This window comes from Limanda limanda, chromosome 5 (genome assembly GCF_963576545.1).
Source record: "Limanda limanda chromosome 5, fLimLim1.1, whole genome shotgun sequence".
Lineage (NCBI taxonomy): Eukaryota > Metazoa > Chordata > Actinopteri > Pleuronectiformes > Pleuronectidae > Limanda > Limanda limanda.
The window spans coordinates 10,264,530-10,280,811 of NC_083640.1; the positions used below are offsets into that span (position 1 = coordinate 10,264,530).

At 42.9% G+C, this 16,282-nt stretch overlaps 1 protein-coding gene across 2 annotated transcripts; it reads right to left on the reverse strand.

Moving 5' to 3' along the window:
* Window positions 1–5,614: 5,614 nt before the first annotated feature.
* Window positions 5,615–16,274, reverse strand: si:dkey-32e23.4 (dynamin-1-like protein). 2 transcript variants are annotated; one of them, XM_061072053.1, is made up of 18 exons: window positions 16,133–16,274; window positions 15,594–15,720; window positions 12,298–12,439; window positions 11,958–11,996; window positions 11,610–11,656; window positions 10,911–10,982; window positions 10,728–10,814; window positions 10,400–10,562; window positions 9,788–9,908; window positions 9,296–9,634; window positions 8,798–8,918; window positions 8,521–8,676; window positions 8,328–8,417; window positions 8,124–8,222; window positions 7,805–7,921; window positions 7,610–7,719; window positions 7,323–7,482; window positions 5,615–7,189 (listed from the first exon to the last, which is right to left on the reverse strand). In XM_061072053.1, exons 2-18 carry the CDS (start codon window positions 15,693–15,695, stop codon window positions 7,133–7,135), a joined length of 2,022 nt encoding a protein of 673 aa, XP_060928036.1. In that variant the 5' UTR covers window positions 15,696–15,720; window positions 16,133–16,274; the 3' UTR covers window positions 5,615–7,132. The 2 variants fall into 2 exon arrangements, with proteins under 2 accessions (XP_060928036.1, XP_060928037.1); XM_061072054.1 differs by lacking the exon at window positions 11,958–11,996 and having other exon boundaries at window positions 7,805–7,936.
* Window positions 16,275–16,282: the final 8 nt, after the last annotated feature.

Genomic DNA, 16,282 nt, shown 5'->3' on the forward strand with positions numbered 1-16,282 from the left:
CACGTCTGAGTTGAAATAACAGTCCCCCCAGGGCAGGTGGACATGTGCACAAAATGGATGTTTGAACTCGCAGCAGCTGAAAAACGAAGGACAAGGCAACTTCCAAAGTTTGTGCCCATGCAGTGAGGATGTGAGAATTAAGTCTGTCCTCAAGCAGCACACGACGCAGGGCTCCCATTGGCAGCTCCCATGGAGGAAAGTGAGGAGGGGAGACCTTTTTTTCTTTTTACCATCTCAAGGGCTTACAAGAGAAAATGGTTTGCTGGCTCCTGCTTTAAGATGCTGATCACAAGGGCTTGGGGGTGAGACAGGCTAAAAGCTATGATTTAATTCTTCTCTCAGTCTGCGCTTGCAAGCCATTATCACCCAGAGTGTGTGCAGGTGGCTTTCCCACATATCAGCAGTCCACGTAGCTGTGTCTCCTCTGCAGCAAATTAAATCATCTCACTTGTCTAATTACTGACAGGAGGAGCAGAGTGAGATATTGGACACCGTGGTGGAATGAGATAATGGGTTTATCTGCAGTGATGGGCAGTTGGTTCATTAACAGTGGCAATAGGTGCCACGTTTTCCCTCTCCTCAACACACACAGTGCTGTGGACGGTTTGCATTCAAGTGGCTGTGAGCAAACTGCAGCAATCTCTCTGTTCTCTTTAGAACAGTGCTTTAAGGTCGGCCAGGTGAGACGGGGAATCTGGATTTTTTTTATCTTGTTAAAACTGCTGCAGCTGAGGAGAAAATCCTTCATAAAAAAAGAGGAATTTCTAAATTCCACCTAATCAATATTTGGATAAATTATTAAGACTCCTCGAGTTAGGAAGGAGAGGGAAGGACAAACCCTGAAACTGAAAATAAACTTGTAGCTTTTGGATTTATGTGATTTTTGTTTGTGCTCTTACACCTGATGAAGGGGAAACCTGGATAAAATTTCATGTGTGTTTAAGCAGAAAATGTGCTCATGTCTACTGCAGAAAATAAATTCATTCTGCAGTTCAGTGGTAATGGAGCAGCTCACGGATGTGTTTCATGGGCACACCATCATTAACAGCCTGGGCTCCACACTTTCTCACTTTCTGAGAGCCTGTCAATGTCCACAGGATTTATTTAATCCAGCTAATCCACTTTCATGCTGGATGTTTTTCCTTTCATGAAATAGATAAACCAGGAGCTCCACACTGTGTCTAATATTCTGTGAAAAAGAGGCCAAGTTTGGTTGTTTTATTTCTAAATCTGCACAATACTTTGGTTTTTATTAATTATCATGTCATCTAACCGCAGTGACAAGGAGGCCAGAGCACCCTGTAATGGCAGAGCAGATGCCCACGCAGTGTGAATCGAACCCTCTGCTCTTTTAGAGGACGTATTCATTACTGGTGTTGGGAAGCTATATTTTGAAGTGTAAAATTAGAGCAAGAAATATGCAGTCTCAACTAAATTAATGAATTATTTTCAGTCTGTGTTTGAATTACGGTAATGTCTTGTTTCTAAAACCACAGGAAAAATAATTTGTTCCAATGTGCAGGCTGTCATTTGCTGGTTATCTTTACCCATCATGGGAGCTGTTATTCTAAATAAGCAGTGAGATGTTGTCAGTGATATTGTGATGCAAGTCATGTCTCCTCTGCAGACATATTTCTGCTCAGGCAATATAACCAATCTTCAAGAAATGACATAATTGTGCATTTACAGCTAATTAGATGGGATTAATTCTGGTAATTAGATTATTGTAATCCTGTCACATTTCTTCTCAGCCTCTCTCAGCTTGTTTTGACGACTCATCAACAGAGGATGAGAGGAGGCTTGCAGACAAGAACAGAAAGATGAGGTGAGAAAGAAGTGGAAGGGAAGGAGGAGAGAAAAGTCAGTGGAATGACTCGAGTCACAAACACACACGCCACCGCCGTCACCCTTCAAACAAATCCAGCAGCACCTCAAACATCAGTGAAAAGAAATGCTGCTGTTTAATATTCATAGAGAAAAGAACATCGAAGTGAGAGAGGCCTATCACTACATCTCCACAGCTTCATTTCTGTGCCTGTCTCCAACATCAGAACAGGCTGATTAGTGGTGCAGAAGTCTGAGAGTTCGAGGAACTCATTAGAGTCTGATAAGACACTGTGCTTTTCAGACGAGAGGGAGGAGCTCTGAGCTTCATGCTAACCCACTCTTCACCTGCTGAGTGCTTTGCAGCAGACAGCACACAGGTACAGTGGAGGAAAGACGCATAGCCTCAGGGACAAGTGTTTTTTTTCTCTCTCATCCTGATGAGTCTGACGTTTCTTACTCATGCGAGAACATTGCACCTCATGCACAATAATTATGAGCGCGGTGTACAGCTGCAAAGCACTGCGAGCGGTGCAGAGCCTGGTATAACTAATGTGTTTACAAGCTGCCAGGATTGTTCAACACTGCTATTTTTCTGCAAAGATTGGGAGAACAGGCTGTATACCCGGTGCAGGTGTGGATTAAAAATAGGGTGTAATTTAGCATCCTGCTTTCCGTATGAATGGAATAAAACGCTCTGTCTCCAATATGGATTTGTCTATATTAAAGAACAGCGCGACATTCTTAATAGCGAGGCTGTGTTTCTTTGTCTGCAGCAGAGTGTAACAGAGAAACGCACCGAGAGGCCTGACATGAACCATCCCAGCAGAGACTATACTTACAGGGCTGAACATCGTATATGAATCACTGGAGAAAATGAACATTTGACTGGGTATTGGATTTTTGCAGCCCGGGCGGTCACATCAGACCTCTGCAGTTGAAATTTAAGGGGGGGAAAGAGGGGTTCTAACCCTCCCAAATATTAAAACTGGGCTGTACGGCTCTCACAGTCACACTGAATCAAAGAATATTGACTGTTACAAAGCCTGATAAAGTGATCTGTTCTCATCTTTAGATTTCATTTGCACCACGAGCAAAGAATAATATTTTCAGCCCGTTATTGTTGCAGCTACTATGAACACTATCTAGTTGCTATTAGTGTGATGTGTAAATAGTGAGTAGGAAATATTAATGTTAGGTTAGTGTTATTTGACCATTTGACCTTAACACCCTCCAACATTCCACCCACAGTTGCACCCTTGCCACACCTGCCTGCCTGCCCGAATTTCCGAAGCACAGAGCTGTGTCGTGTAGTGTGTTCAGTGAGTTGTGAGCGAAAAAGGAGGGTGAACTGTTAAATGAGCTGAACCACATTTTCCTGTATGTGTGTGTGTGTTTTTTCAAACCCCAATAAAAGAAGTGCATAAACTGACTGTCAGCATTTCTCTCCTCCGCCACATCTCTGGATTGTGTCAGGTAGTTAAGGTGGGAGCTCCGGGAACACTGCAAGCCTGAACCCTTCACCCGTCCTCCCCCTCCCTTTGCTCTCCATCCCTCACTCTCTTGCCCTTTTCCTCCCCTCGCTCTCACCGCCTTTTCTCCGTCACTATCTTTTCCACAGAGGTGAGAGATTTGTAACCTTCATTATTGACAGCAACTAAAAATAACCCTTCTCTCCAACCTCCTCAGTTTATCTATTTTCCATCTCATCCAATATGGAAATCACAAGCTGCCTCCTGCCCCACACACACTAGAACTGGAATAACCTCAGCCAGCATACCACCTCATTTAAAGGGGCATTGATTTCACCACTAGTGCTCTATGAATACATTCTTCCGTGTGTGTTTTCTGCCTTCTATTCTTTTACGGAGCGTGAAGCCTGAGACCACGGTGCAAGTCAAACTCTGGAGAGCCATTTGCTCCTGACAGCAGTGTTCATTTTCTTTTTTTCCATGAATTCCCCACATGCACTGAAGGACGCGCGCAGCTCTCTGTGAACAATGTGAGGAGCATCCCAGAGATGTTATCATGCAATTTGAGCAAATACTCCTTTTACTGTACTGAAGGTAGTTTCCCTATTTTAGAGTATGAACAAATTCAAACAGAAAATGAACTTCTCTGCCTCTGAGATGTTCTGATGAAACATGCTTTTTCTCTAAACAGCCTGCAGGCAAACATAGATTATCTTTTATTGATCCCAAAACAATTTCTTGGCTTTTATTCTTCTCATTTCTGGATAATTACACAGTGCACTGCCTTAAATAATTAATAATGTGTTTCAAATATGTATAATCAGGCAAAGACTAAATCATCCCTATCGTAGCAAATGCATGCAACATCCAGGAGAGACTTACCTGAGGCTGATTAGACAAGAATTACAGGTGGATCGTTCAGGTCTACTGGGTCCACTTGTAATGTGCTGAACTTGTGCTCTGCAGTTTCATCTTCTCCGTGCTCTGGTGTGATGGAAAATAATATTATTTACTGGTTTATTGTCAGACTTAATAACTCACGAGGAGAAAGAGAGAGAGAGAAACACCGAGGGGCTCTCCATCCCTCAAGCCCCCCACAAACACACTCTACAGGAATCCTCTAATCTCAGCAGTTAATAATCTGTTGTTGTTTTTCTCCCAGGTCCTTTCTCCTTCTCTCCCTCTCACTCCCCTCCTCTCCTCTTACCCGGTTGTCCAGGCGACAGTCAGTGAGAGACATTTCTTCGCAGAAGCTCCTCTCTCTCTCTCTCTCCCTCCCTCTCTCTCTCTCTTTTTCTCTCTCCCATGGCTTTGTTCAGCCTGCTCTGCTGCCAAGCTCACCAGAGGAGGAGGAGGTGAGCGCAGCCTGAAACCCTGTGCACCCCTCTGATGGAAGGCAAGAGAGCACAAAGGAGGGTTTTTCTTTTATAAATGAATCAAAACGTGTGTTGGACTGCTTCCACCTCAATTCAGCTGCTTTTGTGGGAGCCGAATGATGCAGTTTGTTGTGATGCTGCAGTCGAGCCCCCTCCCATCCTGTCAGAAGTGGTATGGTCTAGTCTGGTCTCAGTTGGTGGGGAGGTGGGGTGTGTTATGAAAGGGTGATCAGAATAACTGGCTACAGAGTGAGGAGAAGACGAGCATTTAATCTAAACTAATCACCTAAAGTAAGAGTTAATTAGCTTGTGGTTGGTTTTTCATTTTGGAACGTGGTGCTCTTTCACCAGCTGGTCGCTGCTGTAGATGGAGTGTGACTGCTGTGTGAGCAGCATCACTGGCAGTGGGGCTGATGAGACCTGTCATGTTTCCATTTGTGTGCCAACAGTTGTTTCTCCAAAACAGCTTATGGGGGGACAAGCCTCATATAAGATAAAGACGTTCACCCTTTCCATCAGCTCACTCTGCTGCCTGTTCAGCTTTTACTATCACCTCATCGAAAGGATAAAAATCCATCATCTCAATGAGAGTGTGTGAAATATCAGTCAGTATATTGTAGCATGGAGTCATATACCTGGATAAAAAGGTGTGGAGACTGGTGCTAATGTCACTGTGAGTAGGTGTGTGTGTGTGTGTGTGTGTGTGTGTGTGTGTGTGTGTGTGTGTGTGTGTCGGCACCCCTCAGGACACTTTATCCCTTCGGTGCAGCTATTACCACACAGACTTTTTCAGTCACTTGATCAATATGAGCGAAGCAGAGTGAGTTTCATCACATCTACCGCTGCGGCACCATGGGAGATAAACAGATCTTATGAAAACTGATCAATTGTTAGCACAGCACGCTGTCAAAAACACCCAAACACACGCAGTACAGTGTCCTTTGTTCTCTTTTAATGAGTCCCTCCAGTCCGAACAGACTTCATTTGGTAAACATGGTATAACAAATATTGGCAGGCAAGAACTCAGAGGCAATCCACACATGATAACAATAACAGCTGGGGTCCAAAACTCAGAGAGGGAGGTCTCAGACCTTTTGGCTGCCCCGGTACATTTAAATAATACAAAAATACATGAGCTATTCATTCATACGTCCTCACATGCATACTGAACACACACATGCAATGTTGTGTTTGCTCCCTGATCGAACAGAAAAGGTCTGATGGTGAAAAAACCTCATTTTTAGGGAAATTTGTTATACAGCTCAGGGAAAAGATTTACATTAATTCCTACTTTACATTTGGGACGAATTAACCTGACAATCAACCTTATTTGGAACATCGGATGGAAAAAGAAGAATTTTAAACATCAAGTATCATTACACAATAGAATGGCTCTGGTTATAAGTTGATAGTTTACAAATAAATGCATGCAGGAGGAATCCGCATACGGAATCTCTTAATCCAGGCGACTTTGGTCTCTACGCTTAGAAAGATTCAAGCAGCAAGCACTGAATCCTTTAAAGTGGAAATCCGTGGATAATTAGTTTGGAAGAAGTGAAGAGAGGCTATAGAATATTGAAGTCATATGATGTACCTGCATGTTATTTCCTTCTGCATTTAAAAAAAAATATTTTAATAACAACTCACTAACACCATAGTTTTATACACTACACACTATAGCTGCCTCTCCTAAAAACCTCCCACAAACAGAGGCAAACCTGTGATGGGATGCATGGTCTCCTAGTATAAGACTTCACACCCACAGAGATATGTAAATGTGACTGTAAAATAAACCTGATATTGTTTTTACACTGCAGAGCTGGAGAAAAACAATCTGCAACCATCCTGTAATTTCTTAAAATCATTGAGGTGTGAATTCTGTGTTGCTCTGCAGTCAGCTTTTATTAAGTCGAATTTCCATTTCACTTCTGTTTTCCAACAAAGGAGATTAAAGTCGCAAAGCAACAAACCTAACATAGTTCATAGCACCTGCTGAAGGGGCTCAGAGGAGGCCCAGTTTTTGGAAAGTATGAAATTGAACAGTGCAAGTTACATTTTGATCAAAAAAACACCCTGGAGAACATCTTAAATACTCCACATATAATTGACATTTGACATTTACAGCAACAATCGTACGACCCAACAAATATTTTGTCACAAAACGAAGCAAAATAATTATTTGTTTGCGGCTACCATTTAAATTTCTTGATAACACTGAGTGGGCCTGAGTGTTTAAATGATTTCCAACATTACACAACGTTCACAGTGAAAAACCAACAGCTCCAGTGTTCAAGATCTAAATGTGCTATGGTCATTGGTCCATAAGAAAATCTAGACACACAAACAAACAAGCATAAAGACACACACACACACGCTCTTACTTTCTCTGCTGTAAACTCACAGACACTCTTATACTCTCAAATTTGTCTTATGACAAGGGAATTTGTTTGTGTCCTCTGGCTACCACAGATGGGTCTCTCGGATCTCAGAAATGATGTTATTTGCCTTTTTGAGCGCCTGAGAAAGAAAGAAAAAGCACATGGTTATTACATCGTTGGCCTTGAAATAGTGGACAAAGCTAAAGAGAAAGTCCTTGTTGTTCTTGATACTCAGAACCTTCTGAAAGAACAAAAGCAAAAGGCAATTTTACCTCAAGCATTTGAGCAACCTCGGTCCTCTGCTGTGCCGTGTCCTGTGACTCAATGAGCAGGTCCTCCAGCAGTGTCTGTTTGTAAAGCTGACCCACCAGCTCGCTCTGCAGATGCTCTTTCACAAAGTTCACCAGGAAGTGCATCACTGTCTTGGGCACGCTGCGGACACACAGACCAGAGACAAAGTTAGAAAGTCAGCATCAACTGGGCTCAAGAGTGGAAACAGGAGGGGAAATGGGGAGAGAAGGCACCCCCCCCAGGAGAACTGAATTTGTTCATGTCCAACCTGTCTTGGATGCTTTTGCGGACAATGAGGAAGTAGCAGTTGATGAGCCGCTGGATGACCTCACAGTCCCTCTGCTCCCTGGAACTCAGCTTGCGGGCCACGGGCACCGCCTGGCACAGAGAGAGAGAGAAGGAAAATGTTGATAGTGTTCATATCATTCGAGTCATTTGTCCTACTGCTAATCTCACCACTCACTGTGTCGAGGAGGTTAATGGCCCGGCCCTTGCTGGGGCTGCCAAAGCCTGAAGGCGGGGCTTTCTCCTCCGCAACTTTCTCATTCTTCCAGCGCTTCCCTCCGTCGAGGGCCTCTGCCTGACAGTGAGAAATCTGGAGAAGTCAGAGGGTCAAAGCAATTTTGGCTGAGCCTGGAATTCCACTTCAAGCTATGAAAGGGGCTGTTAATGTCTGGATGCAGAACACGATTGTTAAGGCTTTACAGAACACAACTGCTGCTGTTTACCCAGGCAGAATAAATGATAAATGTGAGTACCTGCTGTAAGGGACAAACAACTACCTGCTGACTGTTGACAGAAGCAGAGACCTGCGATGCGTCTGCGAAGTCTGGATGTTTTGTGTTGATGTAGGCGAGCTCTATTGCTACTAAATTGTGTACCTGGAGTAAAAAAAAGCAAGGAAAAAAATGTCTTAGCGAGTTAATATCGTTATTGGCTGTTGGTTATTTATTAGTATTAAAAACCCTTGACAAGCTGTGGATTACCATTTCATTAGTAATCGGCAAACGCTTCCGCAGTAATCCAGTCACTACTTCCACAATGGAGTCGTGCAGTTTGGGAAACCGCAGAAGCTCCTTGCAAACACAAAGACATACTTTTTTAGCATGGTGCGGTCATAATTAAAGCAGTTTCAGGAAGTCGGTGATGTGTAAAGTGCATCTCAATCGCTGAGCTAACCTGCGTACTATAGGACGAGCAGTGCTGGATGATCCTCTGCAGCTCCTCATGGACGAGCTCCACACAGCGGAGACTCGGCTCCTCCAGACGCTTAATTTGCCGCTTTGCCAGCAGCTCAAATGACACCTCGGGCACAAAAAGGGCTGGCCGCGGACCCTGCAGGGCAATTCATACACACAGACGCTTTACTATTTACCTGCTATTCCTCCAAAACAGCAAAACTAGACTGGAGTTTGTAATATATAAATTACATGAATAGATGGGAGGAGAAGCTTACCGTAGCATTGCGGATGGCAGTGAGGATATCGAGCTCAGTCAGTCCCCCGAGGGGGTCGATGGATTGCAAAGTGCGGCCAAAGGTCTCATGGAATATGTAACAGATGCGAGCACCCCCACAGCTGCAGAGAAGATGGGTTCAGCTGAGACACCAACGCTGTTTCTCAGCAATGATAATTACACCAAATCATATGCAGTCAACCAAAAAGGCTCAATATTTGATCCCTACATATATTAATTAAATTGCCCAGTGGTAAGAGAGCTGTGGACATAAAGGTGCAGAAGATGGCGATACTTTAATTTAAAATGACGTTACCCCAAGGACATCACTCTCCTGTCATGCATTGTGAACCAGGTAAAATGCTGTGGTTTGCAGTTAAATTAATAAATTAGATGCCAACCTGAGAAAATTCACTAGTACATGAAAAAAGCCTGCTATCAGCAAAAAAAGTATTGCTGTTCAATTAAGATGCTGCTACTTCAGGGAGGTGAGACTCACAGCTCTGAGGTTTGGATGTATCTGGCTGTTCCTTCGATGGTGTGGCAGTAGTCGCTGGCAAACTTGGTGACAATCTGCAGCAGGGTGGCGCTGTGGTCCTCTACCGGTTGCCCATAGCTGTTGAGCCTTGTCTGGTACTGGGCACTAAGCACGGTCACCCGGGTTTTGAGTTCTGGGAGGCAGTCCCGGATGTGGTGCATCAGAAGCCTGCTGAGAGTTTTGGCCAAATAACGTGAGCCAGCGCGGGAGGCGAGCGAGGGGTAGTGGCGCTGCAGGAAGGCCTGCTCATCCCTCATTGAGTCCTCCAGCTTCTTCTGAGTATTGATGTCATGTTGGCTCCTAGACACAACACCAATTAGGTAAAGAGTAAGTGTAATCAAACGATCAGGATCATACGGGCATTAAAAGAATACCCGAGTGCTTTATGGTAACAGCACTGCATAACTAACATGAATGAAAACTTGAACAGAAAAATACTTATATAATTCTGACCTGTTAACCACCCCGATGATCCCGAGCTTGACAGGGATGACTCGGCCGAGAAGGACCTCTAAAGCATCAGTGCCTGCATCCATCAGGTCCAGCTTACTGACCACCAGCAGCGTTCGACGACCTGACAAACAAACAAACACCGCACAAGGTCTTTTTAAGGACAGTAGACAGCCGGTAATGGTATAATCCTCTGTTTTGACAAAGCCATTAGGAAATTAGTCTCCAATGGGACGGGATCTAAGACTAGCTGGGGAACACTTGGGCCCGGAGACAGATTTCCTACTACACAATCACTGTGTATAACAGACATAACTAGGCCATGCTGCCAACCACCCAGACAATTACCACAGGCAGATTCTCATTATTGATCAATCTATTCTTTAGAGTGCACTATGATAGCAGCATTAATATTCTAGGCATCTGTTAACTGCAAGGAAGCTGTTAACATTAAAGACTGATGAATCTGATGACTTGAAATGACTGGAGTGCGATGTGCTTATACATTCAAAAATCATTTCCACTTGAAGCATGTTATGTAATACGCATACAGTTGGAGAGGAGAGCAAATTAAAATGAAATCTGAAGAGAGAGTCTGTGCACAAAATGTCCTACCATCTGGATCAACCTCACGGGCCAATTTCAGTGCATCAGAGGTGGCCAAGTCGGAGTTGGCAGGGGACACGGAGAGGATGAGGGAGTTTGGATTTGAGATGAAGGACAAGATCATCTCTTGCACTTGAGCCTCAATGTCCTCTGGCTGGTCCCCAACAGGAACCTGTGGCAACAACAATAAGGAGTCAGCAGAGCACAGATGCTGCGCCCCTGTGGATCTGCGATGATTACAGATATGCAATGTGATACTCGTTTATCATGATGAAGTGTTTGCTGAGTTTGCACACACTAAACCAAATCACCATCTTTGTCAGGTGGCTGAGTTTACCTTAGTAATTCCAGGTAAATCGACCAGAGTGAGATTAAGGACTTTGGGAGAGAAAATCTTCAAATATATGGGCTCAGGGCTGATTCCCTGCAGGATGTGAAAAGAGGAAAGAAATTCATGAACACTGTGTAAAATGTTTAATTTAAGGCAACACAAAATTTAACAACAAAGCCTCCATCCCACCTTGTTCTCGCCTGAAGTACGCTCAGTCTCTGTTTCAATTTCCTGACGGATTTGCTGAAAATCTGCAAAGATCTGTCAAGGCGAGAAAGGGGAGAGGACCAATCAACATCATGAATATCTTAGGCTGTCACCACTGAAAACAAAGCAGTTAATCAGTGAGTCCAAGTGAATTGTATCAGATTTAATTAAATGTCCTAAGCCCTAATATATCACATTAACATTAACAGTAAGATGTCCTTTGACCCCCAAGCTCCAAAATCCAATCAGTTCATCTTTCAGTCTAAAAAAATATTTGTATAAGAAATTCTCGAAAGACATTCTTGAGATATCGCGTTAAGGGGAATGGGAGAGACGGAAAACCTGAAACATAATGCATCCGGCCATTGGCTATCACCGGTACGGAGGCATAGTAAGCAGCAGGAAATAGACTGTGCCAGATGCATTTACAGGAAAATATCTGAGCTTTCACTGGATGGGTGGTGCCCGAGTAGAGCAAGCAGAAGGCAGGATTTGATGTATTAATTCCCCTGTGTTGTCTGTTTATAGCACATCAACACCGGAATTGCTCCTTATGGCCAAAAAGCTTTTACATCTTCAATGTGTACAGCACCTTTTATTCATTCCGAGATATTAGTATTTTTCCAGTTTCATGTCTGTCACAAGTGAGAAATGTCATCCAAACACCAAAGAGAGATGTACCTGGTTCTTGCAGTGCAGGAATGTGCCCCATTCTTCAGCTTTGACACCTAAACACACAAGATAAGATAAGAAAGCCTTTATGAGTCCCACAATCTGGAAATTTGCAACATATAGTTTAAGTCGTTTCACAGTGATTCGTCCAAAATGTAGAAAGACAATACAATTAATGTGTGGGAGGGAAAATGTTGAAATCATAAAGATTACTTATTAACTTATAGTGGGGTTCAAAAGTCTGAGATCATGTCTCAAACTTTTGAACCCCACTGTGTATCATGCTTGATGAATGTGGATCTTAAAATGAAATGTTCCCAAAAGAAATGACAAGATGCAGACAAAATAAACAGAGACCTGAGTAGCTGTTTGAGGCATTTTGATTTATCCCATTTCCTGAAAGAGTAGTGAAGAAGAAGAGGAAGAAAGACTGCATGTTAGCAAAGAGACAGCAAGGCTCTACAAGGAGAAGTTAGCAGTTCAAACAGTGAATAAAGGTGCCGTGCCAAAGTGTTAATCACACATCAACTAACGCGAGCAGATTCCATGCAAAGGCAAAAATAACAAAGCTGCAGCCCCAAGAAAAATCGGCTGATTTTTCACACGTCAGAACTTGTAAAAATTGACTGTGTTTAAAAGAACATTTGAGGCAACCTCACTTCAGATAATAACAACACGCAGTTTTATATTTGGTTACCATTTTCGGTCTTCTGTCTCTCCTGCAGAGGGGCAATATTAACTAGTTGCAACACCAGCGGTCGTCTTGTAACTATTCCTGATCCTCGAGGCAAGAAGTCCCGTCCGACCAGGCTCTCAAGCACCGAGCTCTTTCCACTGCTCTGTTGTGGCACACAATGAGAATAATTCAGCAACATTTCAAGAAGCACAGAACACACACCAGGCTGCCTGGTGAAGGCCCTCACTGTGTGTCCTGTGGCCCAGCAGGCAAATATACAAACTGGCAGAACAGAGAGAAAACAGCTGCATTCTGATTCTAAAAAATACAGCTTTAATGTATAATTGAAAATTAACCAAGCACACACCCTCAAATATTGTGCTCAACAATTCTGAGGTGTACTTTTCTTGAGTATTTCCATTTTCTGCTTCAGATATTTATTGATTATACTATATTATATTACTTTTATTTATTCAAAAGGGGCAATGTACATTACAAACAAACAAGGAGACAGAGAACAAACAACCGACAAATGGACAATTACTTAAACTTACACAAATATTCTATCATAAATGTATTTCATAGCTTCAGCTACAATACAAATAAGAAGTTGAGCATGTTAAAGCCCTCAAAAAGCCAATTCATTTGCCTGAATAATAATAATAATAATAAATATAAAATTTTTAGGGCTGCAAAGCAGCACTGGGTGGGCCCGAGCACATCCATTTTGAAGCGTTGCATGCTTTTTGTCTGAAAAAACAAAAATAACCAGTTCTGAGAGAGAGAGAGACGTAACCTTTGCAAGACATAAAGTTTTGATCTAGGAAGACTGAAATCAAAGGATTCATGGTCCATGTATGTCCGCGTTACAGAACATCGTGTTTTAATGGCGTGTAATCAAACTTTGACGCCACGCCACGGTCACACCGTGTGATTAAAAAAAAATCCGTCAGTCAGTTTTTATCTCCATCTTGTTTTGATGACACTCATTTCAATTTGAAGTTGATCCGATGAAAACCCTGGTACAAGTGTATCAAAGAAAAAATGTGGAATATGGCCAAAATGGCCACTAAATGCAAAATAGCAGGCTTCCTGTTGTGTTTTTCCAATTGCACCAAGAGACTTTTTTGTTTGTCTGGTCATGATACACCTGTATATCGATTTTTGTGAAGATAGGTCAATGGGAACACCTTCCGGGGGTCTCGGGCTGTCTCGGGGGGCACCGTTGAGTCATTTTGCGACGCCCATTGAAAATTCCTTCAGAATACGTAAATTTTCACCACTTTCTAACTTTCTGCAAATTTTGGTAAGAAGTTGAGCATGTTAAAGCCCTCAAAAAGCCAATTCATTTGCCTGAATAATAATAATAATAATAATAATAATAATGAAAACCCTGGTACAAGTGTATCAAAGAAAAAATGTGGAATATGGCCAAAATGGCCACTAAATGCAAAATAGCAGGCTTCCTGTTGTGTTTTTCCAATTGCACCAAGATACTTTTTTGTTTGTCTGGTCATGATACACCTGTATATCGATTTTTGTGAAGATAGGTCAATGGGAACACCTTCCGGGGGTCTCGGGCTGTCTCGGGGGGCACCGTTGAGCCATTTTGCGACGCCCATTGAAAATTCCTTCAGAATATGTAAATTTTCACCACTTTCTAACTTTCTGCAAATTTTGGTAAGAAGTTGAGCATGTTAAAGCCCTCAAAAAGCCAATTCATTTGCCTGAATAATAATAATAATAATGATTATTGAATTTAGGGAGGAAGTAAAGGTATCACAATTATCGCATTGGAATTAGTGTCATTGATAAACGCCGGGGGAGGCAGCGTGACATGAACACAAGCTGCGAATAAGTCCAGAATTTTCCTGTGGTGTCAGGAAGTGGATGAGAAAAGCAAATCAAGCAAACGCTGCCGGTTTGTTGTCTGAACATTAGTAATTGGATTATCGCAGGAGGAAAGCAACTCTGACAACTAGCATCTGCTAATGTTGTGGCACAAAATGTAAGTCTGAACTAAAATATATGAAAATAGAACATTTTTAGGGCTGCAAAGCAGCACTGGGTGGGCCCGAGCACATCCATTTTGAAGCGTTGCATGCTTTTTGTCTGAAAAAACAAAAATAACCAGTTCTGAGAGAGAGAGAGACGTAACCTTTGCAAGACATTAAGTTTCCTTTGATCTAGGAAGACTGAAATCAAAGGATTCATGGTCCATGTATGTCCGCGTTACAGAACATCATGTTTTAATGGTGTGTAATCAAACTTTGACGCCACGCCACGGTCACACTGTGTGATTAAAAAAAAATCCGTCAGTCAGTTTTTATCTCCATCTTGTCGTGATGACACTCATCTCAATTTGAAGTTGATCCGATGAAAACCCTGGTACAAGTGTATCAAAGAAAAAATGTGGAATATGGCCAAAATGGCCACTAAATGCAATATAGCAGGCTTCCTGTTGTGTTTTTCCAATTGCACCCAGAGACTTTTTTGTTTGTCTGGTCATGATACACCTGTATATCGATTTTTGTGAAGATAGGTCAATGGGAACACCTTCCGGGGGTCTTGGGCTGTCTCGGGGGGCACCGTTGAGCCATTTTGCGACGCTCATTGAAAATTCCTTCAGAATACGTAAATTTTCACCACTTTCTAACTTTCTGCAAATTTTGGTAAGAAGTTGAGCATGTTAAAGCCCTCAAAAAGCCAATTCATTTGCCTGAATAATAATAATAATAATAAATAATAATAATCCTTACAATTTCAATAGGGTCTCACCAGACACCTTTGATGTCTGTGCTCGGGCCCTAAATATAGAACAATCTGTGTGATATTACTAAATTATGTGGCATGAGGCAGCACAACGTGGCTCAAAAGCAAAAGTCTTCCTGTCGAGGTTAGCTGAACGGGGTTGACCCTGGATCAGGACTGATGACCTCAACTGGGCCCAAAGATGTCAGGGACACACACCTAGGTCTGATGCATGTGTCTTGTAATTAAAAGGCTGTTATACCCGTTTAATACTGAGGTACACAACTGAAGATACCTCGCTAACATCTACTGATGGTTGGCGGAAGACCTTACAATGTAAAAGGGATATTAACCACAGTGTTGTGAAAAGAAAAGTGGATTTAGGCAGATTCTGTCGGTGTTGTGTGTGCAATATAAACACAATCAGTACATTCTCAATATCTGTTCAAACTCTGACTCAAATCAAACTTTATAGTTTTAGCAACAAGCAAGTAAAATTCAGGAGAGAGTTCTAGATGGTTTAGTTTTTATAAAGCTTTTCATTGTTTTTTTTTTTCTTGACTGACCTGAGATCCAACCACGACAATCTGAGGCAGCTGAATGACCTCTGCACCCACTGTGAGGAAGACCTCCTGCAGCCGGTTGATGGTGGGGATCAGAGTCTCCATCCTTCAGATAAACTGGGCTCACCTACTGAAACAGGACAGACGTGGATAAACAGAGGGGACGTGCAGCTACGTGAATCAGATCCTGTCGAATCACACAGAAACTAGAATAAGGCTAAATAGTAACTCTGGGTTAGAACGTGCTCATCCCAGGAGGTCACTGCATGGTCCTGATGAGAGAGGGGTGGAAAGCCCCAGCATCAGCTCCACCACCACTGAGATTTCAGGATACGTTTCCAGCCTCGACACCGACCCACCGTGAGAGTTACATGGGCATGATCGATGTGGCAGCCCGGGGTAACAATAACGTCATAATGCCATTGATGTTAGCTGGCTGGAGCTAATTAGGAAAGGCAGGAAGTAACATATACGTGCTAGCTTGGAGCTAACGCTACGCTAGCTTAGCGGCAGGAGGAACCGAGGCTCCGTTTCGACCTCACCGATGTTCAGCACGACGTTTCCCTCCTGATCAGACGTGTCTGTCCGTCATGCTTTGCGGAAAGAAGGCGAGCGAGGACGAAGATACATTTTAACCCAAAATGTCACCCTGTGTTAGCGGCCAAGGAGATACCCGACGGTTTGGAAGACGG